The sequence below is a fragment of the Crocodylus porosus genome, unplaced genomic scaffold (assembly GCF_001723895.1).
Source record: "Crocodylus porosus isolate Cpor-Errol unplaced genomic scaffold, CroPor_comp1, whole genome shotgun sequence".
NCBI lineage: Eukaryota > Metazoa > Chordata > Crocodylia > Crocodylidae > Crocodylus > Crocodylus porosus.
The window spans coordinates 72,248,788-72,265,199 of record NW_017728943.1 but is presented as its reverse complement, the minus strand read 5'-3'; the positions used below and the strand labels follow the sequence as shown (position 1 = coordinate 72,265,199).

Sequence of the window (16,412 nt, the reverse complement as noted above, 5' to 3'; positions counted from 1 at the left end):
TCAACAAGAATCAACTTAAGTACCCACTTACATGTTTTACTAAACTGCAGCCTGTAAGCTAAATCTTATCGCCTTTAAGGGATGCAGTCTTGTGGAAGTCACCAAGACTATTTTCATGAAAAATGGCTGGAGAAGTGGTTCACGCAATATGTACTTTTAACAATCCCTTAGGCATATAGTGGTTTAAGAACAATTTAAAGATCTTAGTATGGTCAACTTGTACACATGATGAGATTGTCCTTTTTAGTGGTTTAATCATGCCACACTTTACATGTGCAGTGGTGTATTGTGCTTAATTTCTTCACACTGTACATGTGGCGTGGCATACTGTGAATTAAATTACTTTGTTATGTACCAAGCTAAAACATATCCCAATGTATATTAGTTTGCTATGTAACAAATTGCAGTGATACATTCATCCACAGGACTCCCTGCCTCAGGCATGCTCCGCAGTGGGGGAAGAAAAGTGGTGAGAGGCTTGGTGGGCTTCGAACACCCCATGGACTGACCCCTGCAGCTTTCCTGCTACCTGGGACTGCCCAGGAACATGCTGGCTTGCCCCAGGACAGTGCCAGAAGATGGCAGGAGGAAAACTGGGTGACCTGAAAGCATGGTGCATGGGGTGCTGGAAGCCTGGGTGTGTTCGGGGAAGCTCAGGCTTGGTGGGCTTCTAGCATCCCATGCACTGTCCCTGCCACCTCCAACCATCAGCACACCCAGCCACCCTCGTGCCACCTTCCTGCACTGCCTCAGGGTGTTCCTGGGTGGTCCCAGGTGACAGGAAGGTGGCAGGGATAGTGCATGGGGCACTGGAAACCTGCCAAGACTCTCACCGCTTTTTTTGCCCCACAGAGCCTGCCTGCAGCCAGGGAGCAAGCTGCTGGCTGGCTGAACAGCCCCTGTGGAGGGCCCCAGTCCTTCCCTCCGTGGGAGTGGCACCCTCAGGGCCACCTGGGTGGGCTGCTAGCAGCGAGGTGCTGCCCTAGCTTGGAAGCAGCACCCACACCAATCCAACTCTTCCCTGAGCCTGAGTTGGGGCAGCACCCGGCTTGTTAGCAGCCGACCCAGATGGCCCTGGGAGCACTGCCACCACAGAAGGAAGAACCAGGGTCCCCCACAGCTCAGGAGCCACTGGAAGTTCATATCCTGGCCATGGGCAAGCTTTGCTAGAAAAAATAGAAAAAGGATCGGGTCCCTCACCATATCAGTGATGGAGGCCCCTAAATTGAAACGGTGGGTTTTAAATCTTCACAATTAAAAACTGACCAATTAAAAACCCACCATTTAAATTTAGGGGAACTGAACTCCCATCAGGTGTACAAGCAGCCAGCAGTAGGAACTAAACTGGAACTACCACGCTATCCAGTCAGCTAAGACCCTGCTCCTGATACAGTATCTTTTGAATGGCAAAGCTGTCTTTGCTTTCAGTAGTGCTGGGTCAGGTACTAAGTTAATTTTTAATTTTCATAACTGTAGTTGCTACTAGTACAGTAGATACCTGCTAAACACAAAAAGTTTTATAGATCTCTCCAGGAAGATTTCATAGTTTCTACTACAATTGCAATACCTCTTTCAAGGGACTCAGCTTTGGTATGCAAGTATTAGGTTGAAGGGGAAGTTTATCAATCCAGAAGATTCCATTCTTTTGTATTACACTGGTTGAACTGAAATATGTCACTCCAGATTAGATCTCCAAATTTAACTTCAAGAGTACATCTCTTCCCCGCTATAACAAAAATCACTTGCAATTTAATTGTTTGGGTGTTTTAAAAATTGGTGCCAGGAAAAAGCTCTTACTTCTGGTTATAGAGGTTTTGAGTAGGTGCCAAACAGTGCCATATTTGGATTTTTAAATACCTGAAGGGACATTGTCACATAGCCTAAAATGTGATTACTTTAAAGCATCAGAAGTTTTTGGTGTTACTGTGGGTTTGGAGTTACAATTTGCACCTGAGCACAAAAAATGTTTGCTTATTGCTAATAATTGCTGAAATGCTTGAAACACATGATCTACACGTAGCAAACAGGTGTATTGGTAAGTAGGACTTTTTACCTTTCAATATGAAAAGGGAGTGCATGGACCAGAACAACTTACAGTCATCTTACTCTGTCTTGGGTTTCTTAAGCTGAAGAGCATTCTCCACCAACCACGCTAAAACCGTTCAAAGCATTTATAAAAATTAGAAATTAGAATACTTCCCCATATTTTATAAAAATCTACAGTTACACCTGTTCACTACTATGAATATAGTTTTAAAAACTGCACATGCATGTTCCAGGCTGGTGGCTTGGGAATGGAACACTTCTTGAAGGGTAATCCAATTTGTGGAGTCTTTTGGTGCTGCAGGAAAGCCATTCCAAGGTGCAATAGCAGCTTCAAAAAAGTTAGTATATTGTTTCTGGGCAGTTCTTTCTTGTATTACCAAGGTAGCTGATCACAGCTAACAAGAACGTTCAGTGAAATAGAGAGGAAAGATTGGAAAAGACATCTTGTAATACATCTGTAGAATACACAGACATGCAATCTAGCCCCACTATTCACAGTAGTTCGGTTGTTAATAGAGAGAGAGTCATCTAGTTATCCTGCTGTTTAAAATATATAGAGAGAGAGAGAGATAGGAAAGTTCACCGGAGATGGAGATGCGTTGTTTTCATTTTTTCCAAGATTTTCAGCTATATTGACTACAGTCCAGTGCAACACAACAAGATGTAATCTTGCTGTCATACTCTATTATTTATTTCAGTGGCTCAGTTAAGATTAATCATCATTGTACATCATATAAAATCAAAGGGAAAAAAACACTCTCGTCTAGTTGCATCCATGCTATGGATGCCTTTACTTTCTTGCAATTCAAAAATGCATAGAAACATCTCCCATAAAACACTCCTTTCTGTAGAAAAAAAGTGGTATCCCTAACAGATGAAGTGTATAATTTCTGAGTTTTTTTCTTATTATTATTGCTAATGTTTAGTGATTTCATAATAATTTAGTAATCAGTAACTGAAAAAGAAATGCAAAGGTGAGCATTTTTCATTACTTGGAGGGGATTTGAAAAGGAGATGGGGTTGCCAAACTGGAATAGTATGAATAGTATGAATGATCCAGTCCTTAAGAATTATCAAAGGGGAAAATATTCAAGAATTGTATTTTAACTATTTTCTTACAATTTTTTCATTAAATTTTGTCCAAACTGCATTGCCATAGGAAAAGTGAATTTTCTAATTTAAAATATTTGCTTCTTTCCAGTTGAAGTCCAAATCTTCACTGGGATCCATTGTACTAGTTCCCAGTCTCATTGAACTCATTCTGCTTTCATGTGGGCTGTGTAGGGACTGACACTGGGAAATCTTACTGCAGCGTCTGCATCAAAGAGAATAGAATTTGAAAATACAGCCTAATTTGGCCTTTGAAAATGGTGTGTAATCAGCCTCTGCAAGAGCTTCTTAAAGCTCAGAGCTTGCAAACACTTGCACGTATGCTTAACTTTGGGCATGTAAAGAGTCCCATTGAAATCTTAGATTAGTCATTTTTTGGAAATTCCATTTTTGAAGCCCTTTACATTCCTTACAAAAATGGTTAAAATTGTAATTATATGATTGTTCTCTCTCCCAAACTCTACTGCTCCATCTCTTCCTTGAGAAAAGTAGTGTGTTAGCAGAAGTTTTGATGTCTTGATTTCTTTTTGTTTGTTTTTCTTCTGACTTGTTTCCCTAGATTGATTCAGTTGAGAACTTCACATTATCTAACACGCCTTCACGGGATGAAGATATCAAGTCTCACCTCCATTCAAGATCTAGGTCTCCTTCCACAGCTAGTGACATTGAACCAATTGAGGTACTCGGTGCTGATGCTTTGATCTTTTACTCCTAAATTAAGTGCTTATTTCATGCAAAAATGACTACTGCAAATAGTGTTTATTCTCTTTGAGTTTAGGGTCTAGTGCAGAGGCTTTTTGCAAGTATGGGCTATTCATGGATTTAAACATGGGCCTTCCTCACTGATGAATACCACCTGATTTGAGTTGGTCTAATAAAAGATATCAGATTTACCCAAAGAACGTTGTCTACCTGGATCATATCAAATTTCAAGAAAGATTGGGGCTGAGGAATGTACATGGAATGAATTGATAGGTACAATATGTCCTCCATCCTGGTATATATTTTTATGTATTTAAGAAGTCTGTACAAAAAGTTAACACTATAGTTTTATTTTATGATTCGTTCTGAATCATAGTTCAAAACCATAGCAAGCCAAACTATAAATAAGTCTCAGTGCCTATAATAGGGTGCCTCCTGTATCACTTTGTTGAAATAATTTAAATCTTGACTAGATAAATATATTTTAAAGCAGAAAATTAGGAGAGATTCAGTAAAGGTGAAATAAGTTTAATTAGTATTAAATGAATACATTTTCTCTAGACTATTTCTTGACACCTGTAAGAGAGAAATCATTCATTTCAGTTATTATGCTGAGTGTGGTAGGGCACTAGGTCTGCCTGCCACTTTAAGGCCCTGGAGCTGGCAGCCTCTAGGTACCTAATGAGGGCAGCCATTTTAGGCTCAGGGCTGCCTATATAAACAAGGCAGTTCGGCTGCTGGTGGAGAGACAACAACATTGCCTGGCCTGAGGGCTGCCAAGTTTCATCTGGAGGTAAGGGAGGAGCTGGAGGGGATGGTAGGAGGCTCCTGGTCCTGGGTATGACCGAAAACTACACCCTGCCAGGAGTGGGTGGCCTGGTGGGGCTCCCGGTGGCGCAGGAGCCCCCAGGTAATGCCAGGCCAGTGATCACCCCGGTGAAAGGCGGGTTGGGGCGCCTTAACCCCTAGTCCTCATCTTAGGGTGGGTCGTGGTACACCAGAGGTAGTTGTGGGGGTTTGAGACCCCAAGGAGGAGAGTTGGGGCCAGGCACGGCTACGGCCACCTGAGCCCACCTGTGGAGGGAAGCCCTGAGACCCCGAGTAAAGGGGGCATTACAAGCAGTGTGGAGCCCCCAGTTTGAGGAGGGCAGCGCTGTGGAACCACAGCGAGAGGGGGCAGTGATCAGAAGCCCCAGAGAAAGGGCGATGTGGAGCCCTGTGAAGGGGAAGGGGGCTCAGCCAGAGAGAGCGAAAGCTGAGCCCTGACCCCAATAAGTCCTCCACCATTGGGAGGCAGAGTGTGGGTCAAAGATAACACCGGTTGTAGCACCACGACCTGCTGCCCGGGGAGGGGAGTGAGAGTCCCCTGTGAGACCCTGAGGCACGAGTCATGGTGTGAGGTGCCCCAGCTCCCCACATCCGTAAAGGAGGACCCAGAGAGGGGGACCCCAGGGTAAGAATATGGGTCATACATCAGGGCCTGCCAGAGCTTCCCCTGACTGGCCCAGGTGGGGGCCAGGACCAGGAGGGTCAGAAGGGCCAGGGGCCTGGGGTCCTGACTGGCCTGGAGGTGGGCCGGGGCTAGTGTGAGCCGAAGGTCCCAGTGAGGGGACCACACCTGAAGGGGAACTGATGGCAGGGTGATGATATATGGCCCAGTATGACGGCGGCAGAGTCCGCCTGAAGGGAGGAACCCGGGTGGGGTCCTACAGTAGGATTCTGGGCCCCATCGTGGGGGACTGGTGCATATGAGAACATCATGATGTCATCAGCAAGGCTTGGGCTGCGGTGTAGGGGAGGAATGAAACTGCAGATAGTGCCCCCTAGCAGCAGGGCAGAAAATGGACAGCCTCCTGCCTAATTACATCTGTTAATTAATCAATTGAGACCAAGACATGGTGGGCAAGAAGGCAGGCAGTTAGCCTAAGAACAAGTGGGCGGGCCTTGTGGAGATCAGCCCTAGTAGCCCCCCTGTTACACTGAGACCTACAAATTCATTTTATGTTACTGAGTTTTTCCTTTATGTTAATCAGTATGCCTATTGTAGTTGCTTTGTAATTGGTTTTTGTAGCCTTTTGGTTTTAGTCAGGAAGCTTTTGATACTATATAACACTGATGTCTTACTTCTTTTTTGGGGGTTGCGTTTAGGTCACAGATCATCCTCCACGTTCAGTTCACACGCCAACCATGAGGACAGCGTATATTGGTTCAGGACTCCCAGCACCAAAGGTAGTCAGTCAAACCATCTAAAAACCTGTAATGAAGGAGGACAGATTTCACTCCAGGACAGCAGATTAGGAAAATTGTTAGAAATCCTAGAAATGCTGGTGTGGGAGGAAGAATTATATTAAATAGTAGCTGATTTCAAATGAAAAGACCACATGGAGATTATTATGGGTATTTGGCCACAGGAAAATTATCAACTTGGACCATTAGAGAGAATTTACAGAACTAGGAAGTAAAGGAAGAAAAAAATATAGAGAAAGATAATGGGACAGTTTTCATCTGCTTTAATCATCTGTCTAAATGAGAAGCTTTCTTCTAGATGAAGAAATTCAGGCTTAGTCATGAAATTCACTGTTTGTAAGAAAGAATAGTGCAAAAAGCTCCATACTACTTTAATCATATACATAGACTGTGCTGGGTGTGGCTGGAAGCACCCATGTGTGGGTGCTTACATAGGTCCCTTGCATGCTCCAGAACTGATCCTTTTGCTAGCCAGACATTGTGGGGCCTGCCTGAGAGAGCATTTTTAGGGCATGTGCAAGTGAGCCAGTGAAGGAGCTATGAATTAGTGTCTACATAAATCCAGGACCCTCCCAACAGCTTTTGTAACCAGGGGGAGTGGGGTAGCACATTACAACTCTGGGTGGGGAAAATGTATTTTTGCTCTTCAGCCTTCCTGCACTCCAGTTGCATAAAGACCATGCACTTAGATGTAATATCAGTCAGAGGAATTAATTTCATCCATGGTTGACAAATTCCATTACCTCCATATACTCAAACAAGTGGGAAACTATGCATAGGTTTTAAAGAAAGAGTTTACTGCGTAACATTTTCAGAAGTACCTGAGTGACTTAGGAGCTGAAGTCCCTTCTGAAAATGTTAGCTTCTTCCAGTTAACTGTATTTCTGAAATGATTCCTGGGAACTCTTCTGTATAGAAATACTGTCAGTATAAAACACATGTATGCTGCAGCTGGTGACTGTGTCAGCATCTTAAACCCATAATGGAAAACCACAAAATAGCACCGAAGTCTACTTAAGCAATGGAATGGACCTGCCTGCAGACCAATATATCATTCCAATACCATGTTTGAAACTCAGAACAAAAACATTTTGAAGTTTTGAAACCTTAAGAAAAAAATGACCCTCAGCCTCAGTCTGGTTTTGGGAGTGCACCACCATAATGCTAAATAATAATTGATTTGTCTAAATGGTCAATCCTATATTAAGCTTTCAAAAGTTTTGTAACGTGAAACTTTGTTTCTCTTGAGTTTCAAAAATAGATATCAGCCTGTAGTCAGACAGTCCTCTGGACAAGAATTAAAGAAGCAGTCATAAGAATTCCCTATTTACTCAAACCCAGGATGAAGGGTTTTTTCCTCCAAAAAACCATGAGTTAATAAAAGCCTCATCTTAGATTTGAATACCAGCCTGGAGCAGGCAGTGGCTCAGCTCTCAATTCAGCCTGAAGCTTAAAGTCAAAGCCAGATCTGAACCACCACCTGCCCTTGGCCAGGGTGGCTTGTGGGACAGGGGAGGGGACATGTAGCCAGGGGAGCATGGGGAGTCCACATGGTAGGGGGAATGCATAGGGGAAACCTACTTGTGCAGCTTGGGGGAGCATGAGGGAGACCATGCAGCCTATCCCCCATGCCTCCAGTCTGCTTCCCCCTCCACTGGTTACCTTCTGCTGCAGCTCCAGCCCCAGCTTGTCCAAACCCAGAGCTGCCACTGCTACTTCTGCCTGGCTGGCCTAGGGCCTCCGCCACTATTGAGAGCCCTGGAGTGGGAGCAGAGAGCAGCAAAAAGTAAGCAGTGGAAGGGGGCTTCAGAGGGGCGAGGGCAGACCCAGGGTGGGGGCATGGGGCCAGGGTCAAGCAGCGGTGTAAGGTGAAAAGGGCGAAAGCAGGCAGGAAGGGGAAAACAGGTGGGGGGCAGGTGGCAGTGAAGAGCAGGGGATGGGGAGGCAGGCGCAGGGGACATCGGAGACAGGTGATGGGGGAAAAAGGCATGAGGAAAGAGAGGCAAGCACTGGGGGGGTGCAATTGGTGGAGGTAGAGGTCAGGCACAAGCATAGGGAGATAAGGATGGGCATTCAGGGCAAGGGGAGGAGGAAGCACTAGCAGTCTGGCTCCTTGCCCCCTGCGCTACTTTCCCTGCCACAGCAGTGAGGGGACAAACTGAAGACAAACTTCCTCTGATTAGATTCTATACATGGAAAATTATAACAAATTTATAATTTTGCGTGTATAGAATCTAATTCTTAGGGGGTCTGGGGGGGATCATCTTAAATTCAAAGTCATCTGGGATTCAGGTAAATATGGTAAATTGATAAATGTCTTATAAAGCCAGATTCAAGGAAATTATATTCCAAGCCGTCAAAAAAATCTAAGTAAGGTCTCCCTGCCTCAAGTCATACACAGTATTCATATAGCTGAATGGTCTTTTGCACTCACAGAACATTCAGTAGGAAAGCATTCTCTTTCCCACACCACTAGAGGCTCTGTACTTCTTAGGCAGACCTGGAAAGAATCAGATCTGGAAATACATGCAGGAGCCACGCAGATATCATGTAGACTCTTTGGCAAATCATTGTATTCTTTAGGACTGTGCAAAGTTTTGGTTGCTGATTTGACTCGGAGGCAATTCAGCCTGATTCGGCGGCCAAATCTCCAAATCCGAATTGAATCAGGAGACCCATTAATCTCTGCAAATCAAATCGGAAGGCTCCAATTCAATTCAGAGAGATTTGGAGAAATTTGATGATTCGGCCATAGGCACTGCTTTGTTTTTTCTACATACCTCAAGGTACCAGACACGACTCATGAATGTTGAGATGGTGGGGTGGATGGAGCGTCCCACAGGAGTGCAGGGGGGTCCCCCACACACTTGACAGCGGACCCAGAAGAGGACCAGAAGTACTTTCAGTCCACTTCCCGGTCCTCTGCAGAGTGTGTGGGGGACCCCCCCAGCTCAGCAACTGGTGCCTCTTGGGTCTGGGGGGCACCTGGGGTCCCCCCACACTGTTTTGGGGGGATGCAGGGGAGGTTCCCCCGTGCGCTTATCAGCAGACCCAGAAGTGGACTGGAACTACTTCTGGTCCACTTCCAAGTCCACTGCTAAGCATGTTGGCACTCCTGTGGGACACTCCATCCGCCCCCACCATCTCAGTGTTCACAAGCTGCAGCTGGTACCTTGAGGTATGTAGAAAAAGCATAAAGCTGTGTCTATGGCCAAATCATTGATTCTCCAAATCAGAATCAAATCTTCAGATTCAGCCAAATCAAATTGGGACAGTGATCCAAATCAGCGAATCAAATCACTGTCCCCCAAATCAGACCGAATCTGAATTGAATACTGCCCTCTTCGCACACCCCTAATGTTCATCATGCATACATGAGCAGCCATGTGTGACTGCATGGCAATCTTGTGGAGAGAGAATGCATTCACTTAATACTGTGAAGGCTCCCAGGAGCCAAGGAGAGGGGAGTCCTTTGAAAATCACCCTCATGCACTCTCTTAACTTAAACACTTTTTTACCACCAACATCACAGAATCACCCACCCCTCACATCATGAAACTGAACTCTGTTATCCATTGTAGTAAACAAGTTAGAATTTTAAACTACAGTGATGCATTCCAGTATGACTTTTCTCTTCTGGCAGACTTTCTGCCTTTATTATAAAACTCCTGCCTGTCCAGCAGCTCAAAAAATGCAACCTCTGAAGTGTGCTTCTACAACAGGGAGACATTTATAGACAGACCATACCCATCTTCCTTTCAGAAATGGCAGCCAATTTATGTACTGGGACAAGGTGCAAGTCTAAATATTTTTTTCCAGAGGACAGTATCAACAGAAATTAGTTGATAGCAATCCATAATATTTGAACTTTTTAAAGAATGGATAACTAAAGTAAGGTCAATTTTCAGCTCAGGAATTATGTGCACAATCCTAATTTTTGCTACCACAAGATTTAAACCCCACATACATTTTTCATTAGGTCTGTCTGCACAAGAAGTGATGGTAGTATGTTGCTAGCAGCTAACATCTGTATCTGTTTGTTTCCCAGCCTAAGGCCCATCAGTTTGTAGTGAAATCTTTTAATACACCTACAAAATGCAATCAGTGCACATCTCTGATGGTTGGTTTGATAAGACAGGGCTGCACCTGTGAAGGTAAGTCTAACCAAAATAAACATGAGTTTAAGTGCCTATGGTCTTACAGATGGTGTTATTGAAAACTATGCAAGCAATTTTACTATTATGCTGAAATAATCCATTCTGTAATGCTTACCTTTAAATTATGTTTTCTAATCTTATTGTTGTCTTGTAACAGTGGTAGCTAAGAATTTTGGGTGGGTTACAAGGAGAATTTTTTGCAATGGACTATAATTAGCTGAAATTGGTCTGCTGGGAAGTATATAGAACATAATAATTGATGGTGGAAGAGATTATCTTAATTTAGTTTAATGGAACCAACAACATATATAGAAGTCAAATGTACTGGTGATAAAATGAATTTGGCATGTGAGAAAAATAAAAGGAAAATTGCCATTCTGTAGCCATTTTAAATTCCTTCAAGATTGAATTAATTTAGACTTATTTGTAGCCAATATAGTTTTCAAGTCCAAAAATTAACAGCTACTGATGAAGAACTTTACTTTTCTTCCTCTCACTATCAAAAGCTTTACTGAAGTAATTGAATTACTAGCCAATTGAATGTGCTTCAAAAGAGTTACTTTCTTTATACACATTATTGTCCTAAATTTCAAATTGCATAAGAAGACAGATTTTATATGAGTTATTGACTTCTTTTTCCTCCCCCTTTCCTGGTAAGTTTGTGGATTCTCATGCCATGTGACCTGTGCAGACAAGGCCCCAGCAGTGTGCCCAATTCCACCTGAACAGACCAAGGGTCCTCTGGGGATAGACCCACAGAAAGGTATAGGGACTGCATATGAAGGTCATGTCCGAGTAAGTATCAGGAGATTGTTTTGAGCTGCTTGGGGTTAACTGCCCTGATTCTAAGCTTTAAAAGTCTATTTCTCAATAAGTCTGCATGTGTGTCTATGTGAGTGTGTGTGTTACTGGATATATATACACACGTGCCTGCACATGTACATATTATATATATGTTTTTATTTTAAAGTGGCAACCTTGGAGGTTAAAGATCTCTAGTTATTCACAGAACAGATATAGCACTGGCAGCAGCAAACTTATTTCATTCTGTTGTGTCAGTGTGCTCTCTGACCCTACCTGGGAGAGACTACCTCTAACCTGAGAGACTGTTTCAGTCTTCAGGTCAGTCTCTGGACTTTTGCATTATGATGGTAGTTCTTTCTGTCTTAGTTATAGTGGTAGTTTCCTAATTATCTGGGCACTGGATTGAGAACACCAAACAGCTACCAGGTGTTACCTCATTTTCTACCAAAGCCAGTGACTTAGCATTGTAAGATTTTATTTCCCTTCATATCGGTATCTTTTGGCATTTTTACACATGCATGCGTCGCAGTGCCAGGTGCTTTGAAAAATGCACTGAGGAAATGGCGGCAGCACACTTTTGTACTGAAACACCTTGGAGGTGCTTTAGTTCAAAAGCACACCGCCACCATTTTCTGCGCACTGATGCACATTTTACCACTTATGCAACTGCACATGACGCAGTACAATTCACTTCAGTTCACGTGTGGAGCAGACTCAATTAGTCAAGATTGCTTCAAAGTGGCGGATCTCTGGCATGTCGCTGGAAAAAAGTATGTGTATAAATGCCCTTTGTTTCTTTTTCATGAGTTTCTGGATAAGGAAGAATGTGGGGACAGGTTTTTGAAAATACAATGTGGAGTTTAAATCTGATACTTGGGCTCCACACCTGGGCCGCTTGTACACATGACAGGGGTTTAATCCCCTAAATTGAAACTGTTACAGTGAAAGGCCCAGTCCTTTTTTTTTTTTCTTTTTTTTTCTTTTTTTGCAGAGCCTGCCCGTGTCTCCCACAGCCAAAGGGTAAGCTGCCCCAGAACTGCGGGTGGGGCCTGGTCCTTCCCTCTGTGGTAGCAGCACCTCACAGGGCCACCTAGGTGGGCTGCTAGCAGGCTGGTGTTGCCTGGGGGGCACTATCACCATGGAGGGAAGGTCTGGGCCCCCCGCAGCTCAGGGCCCCCCACCAGTAGCTCACCCGCTGGCCTACAGGGGAGGCAGGTGATCTCCATGGGCGGGAGGCAAAAGATCAGGCCCCTTGTTGATCTTTTTTTCTCAGCAGAGCCTGCCCACACAAGCTGCTGCTGAGCCATGCAGCCCCTGAGCTGCAGGGGGGCCCAGTACTTCCCTTCACAGTGGCAGCACCCCTGGGGCCGCCCAGGAAGGATGCTAGCTGCATGGGTGCTGCCCCAGCTTGCAGGCAGCACCTGCCAGATCCAACTCTTCCCCAAGCCCACCATGTGGATGTGGTTTACATAGCAACATAGCAAATTCATTTAAATCATAAAAACCCCCACACTTGTACAGCGTTACACAATTAAACTGCAAAAACAACTGGTTTTTGTCACAAATACAAGCGCCCCTGGTTCTCATGTCTTTTACTGAGTGCATGTAATGTTGTTTATGCTGCCTGTCATATTTCTAAACAGGAGAACAAACAGTGCGTTGCTTTATTAACAAAAATAATATTTGCATTGTATTTTTTTATGTCTTTTTTCTTTTGAATATACAAATTTGTTGAAAGTTGATCAGCTGTTTGTTTTACTATAGGTTCCTAAGCCAGCTGGAGTTAAGAAAGGTTGGCAGAGGGCTCTGGCTGTGGTCTGTGATTTCAAACTCTTCCTGTATGATGTAGCAGAAGGAAAAGCATCCCAGCCCAGTGTGGTAGTGAGCCAGGTTATTGACATGAGGTAAGCTGTTGAGTGCTGAGAGAACACAAACTTCACTTCTTTATCTTTCAAAGGAAGGTTATACCCAGAAAGGTTTATCTCCAAGCAATATTTAAAGCTAGAACACATTTTCCAATAAATTCCATTTCTCCTGAGAACACTTATTTTCAATTTAATTCAATGAACACTTAGGTGAAACTTCGTTACTAGGTGTAACCTACCGCACAAGGCCTTAGCCAGAGAGAAAAACTAATCTTTTTGTTATCATTGTTCTAGTTTGTCCTTATCATCTTTGATTTAACTTGGTTATAGCAAATGGCCCTTAATGATCACAATTGAAGTGTGGTCTCTGCTGCCATACAAATACACTTTGTGTTCTTACATCTCAGTATGCAGCAGTGTGAAGTGACAACAACAGCAAAGATTATGACAAGTGGTTTCTCAGGCCTCATACAGGCATTCATTTTCTCCTGGGCTAGTTGCTGCTCTCCCAGGAGAAACCATGAGTGTACAGATATTCAGGCTTTTAATCTCAGAGTAAAAATGGCCACTCCGGGAGTAAAATAACCTGGGAACATTCAGAGTCAGTCACTCCTGTGAGAGTGAATATCTGTACATGCCATAGCTTCTTTCAGAAGAGAACATAATCCTCCCACCCACTCACCCTAGGAAACAGTGTGTCACTTGCTGTATTCTGCTGCTCTAGCAAGTAACCCCTTCACAATCCACACATTGTGCTGCATGGGAACACAGGCTGACAACGAGCAGTTTGGGTCAGCCAATCACGGGTCCCCTATGCACTCCATCTGTTGCCAGGCAGACTAAGAGTGCCTGTAGATCACACTGAGATGTGTGTACAAAGTCTGCCCACAGCTGCATAGTGTCAGAACTGCAAGCTCTCCACTATTCAAGGCCTCAGCATTCAAATCATAGGTGGTCGAAGAAAATATGATTTTGGGGAGCTGAGCGTGCACGTGCATGTCCCCCCAGCACATAAGTCTGTTGTGGGGAAGAGGTACGGTGGCAGATCGAGGCAGAGACAGGGGGAAGGGGCTGGGGTGAATGGAGCCCCGGGGCAAGTTGTAGGATGCTGCAAGGGTGGCTTATCCATGGGTGTGGGAGCGCTCCCACCATTGCATGCACCACCAGACCAGGCACGGGGTACATGCTCCCTGATGTGTGTGTGGGGCAGAGGTGGCTGCCACTACAGGCTGGGGTCTGCACCCTGCGCATGCCTTCGGTGGTGGCATTGCACAGGATGCAGAGCCCACCCAGCAGGGGCAGCTGCCTCTACACCACGCATAGATCAGGAGGCACGTGTTTGGGCCCTATTCATCCCCCTCCCCCCCCACGGCGTCCTCAATCTGCACCCCCCACGCCTCTTCCCTCCCCTCCCCTGCACCACTTCCCATCCACACATTTACCTGCTGAGTGTAGGATGGCCTGGGCCAGGCTGAGTTCCTGGCCGCCTGCAGGCTATGGCTGTTCAGCTGTGTGCGCACCCCTCCCCCCCCGCTGCAGCCGCCCAGAGCCTGCAACTGGCCTGCATGCTTTTGGGGTGGCTAAGCCCCATTAGCCCCAGCTTTCCGCCACCTATTATTCAAACGTTTATGTGGATCTGGGTAAGTTTCTGTACCAGGAGAACAGACCTGGGAGAGAGCTCCCAGATTATCTGAATGCATGTAAGCAGCCTCTGATACCAAAAGTGATAGCATCAGACTACTGCTAAGGTGTTGTTCCTGCCATTTGCTGTGAAATCAGGAAACTAGTCTAGTGCATCTGAAAACAACTCAGACCTTGTTAAGCTCAGTCACTCTTATTTGAAATCTAGCTCAGCTACATGGTTAACAAATAACTCCAGTTGTTACATATGAATATGCTATTAGTAAAAAAAAAAAAATCTTATTTCTGGGTTTTGTGAAACAAGTGCATTTGCCCACCTGCCCAGAAGACCTGACATGATTGGAGAGAAGAAAAATATGCTTGTTTTATAGGCAAATAGAGTTTTAAATGATAAAAAATAAATCTTATTAAAAGAAAGCCTGTTGGATTTTTCAGAGGTTTAAGATCTGTTGTTGTGGTGTCCTGAACAATTTTATCATCTGGTGACTCCAGTATTATTGATTTCATTGACAGCTCCATGGGCCCAGCACTGAGTTAAGAGCAGACTGTTAGTATAAAAGCTAATTTCTTTAACTCGTATGTATTTTTTTTCAGAAAATCTCAACTAAGATGCAGTTTGTAGCTTCTAGTGAATCTGGAGGTTTTCGGTGCAGTTGAGGTTTTTGTTGTTTTGTTTTTTTTAACTGAAGTAACCAGAAAAGCTGAATAGATTATCTCAGTGAATAGCTAGCTGTGTGTTCATAGTGTTGCATAGTGGTAAATCATATAAGTCAATATTTAACAAGAGGATGGAAAATCAAGGTATTTTAAAAATTAGATTGGGATGCCACATTATTCCAGAGTCTGCAGTTACTATGATTATACAGATAAATATCTTTTCCACATTTCTAAATTATTTTGTCTCTAAGGGATGAAGAATTCTCAGTGAGTTCTGTCTTGGCTTCTGATGTCATCCATGCAAATCGAAAAGATATCCCATGTATTTTTAGAGTAAGTATATAGACTTGAATCTGATTACCTAGAGGGCAGAATGATTTAGCTTGATGCAGTGGCCTTTCTCTAATATTTTTCTTCATAGTTCACTCTGATCCAGCTCCATCCATGTTAGCAGTGATACATAGATTATGGTTTCAAAATTATACATATAACTTACTGCAGTGTTTCCCAAACTTTTGATATCTGTGGAACACTTTTTTTCTGGATTAAAATCGGCAGCACACTTCACCCACCAGTTCACAGGCCAGATCTATTCTGTGGGCCCAACCTCTGCATATGGGGCTGGCCTGGCAGGGGCCCCATCCAGCCCATTTTTCATTATCTTCTTCCACTGCTCTTGCAGCAAACTAGTATGCTGCAGGTACACCTTTTGGAAATCACTACCCTATTGTCACAGTAAAATTGCTGTTGGCAGCTTTTATAGGATCTCCCTTTCACTGATCTCTTATATTTCTAATAATGAAGAAAATGTTTCTCTTGAGATGTGATCATTGGATCCAAAATAGACCAGAGCTCCTGGTTGCCTTTTATCTCATACCAGTAGCTGGTGTGTCTGGTACATGACACAACCTAGAGTGGCAGCTAAAAGGCAACTTACCATGCAAGCTTCAGGGCTGTGACTGAACACTCTGTATTCTTCATTTAAGTAGAGAATTACAATACCATTCTCTGCCCTTTTTCTGAGGTCCATTTTTTGGCCTTGATCATGGACTGCACAGTGCTCCATGGTACTACAATGTCTTAGTTGTCATTGTTTACTTTGTCAAAACCAAATTTCCCTTAACTGGAAAATGTTTTGGTTTTTTTTAAACATACTGAATTTCTTCCCTTCCCCTCCCTTCCC

At 44.0% G+C, this 16,412-nt stretch overlaps 1 protein-coding gene across 5 annotated transcripts in view; it reads left to right on the top strand.

Moving 5' to 3' along the window:
- CDC42BPA (CDC42 binding protein kinase alpha) overlaps positions 1-16,412 on the top strand; it is a 333,906-nt gene that overhangs the window by 281,964 nt on the left and 35,530 nt on the right. For all 5 annotated transcript variants that reach the window (XM_019549566.1, XM_019549565.1, XM_019549564.1 and 2 more), the window contains 6 exons: positions 3,716-3,835; positions 6,007-6,087; positions 10,154-10,259; positions 10,921-11,057; positions 12,831-12,970; positions 15,481-15,562. In XM_019549566.1, coding sequence (XP_019405111.1) covers positions 3,716-3,835; positions 6,007-6,087; positions 10,154-10,259; positions 10,921-11,057; positions 12,831-12,970; positions 15,481-15,562 — 666 coding nt within the window. The remainder of the gene's footprint in view (positions 1-3,715; positions 3,836-6,006; positions 6,088-10,153; positions 10,260-10,920; positions 11,058-12,830; positions 12,971-15,480; positions 15,563-16,412) is intronic.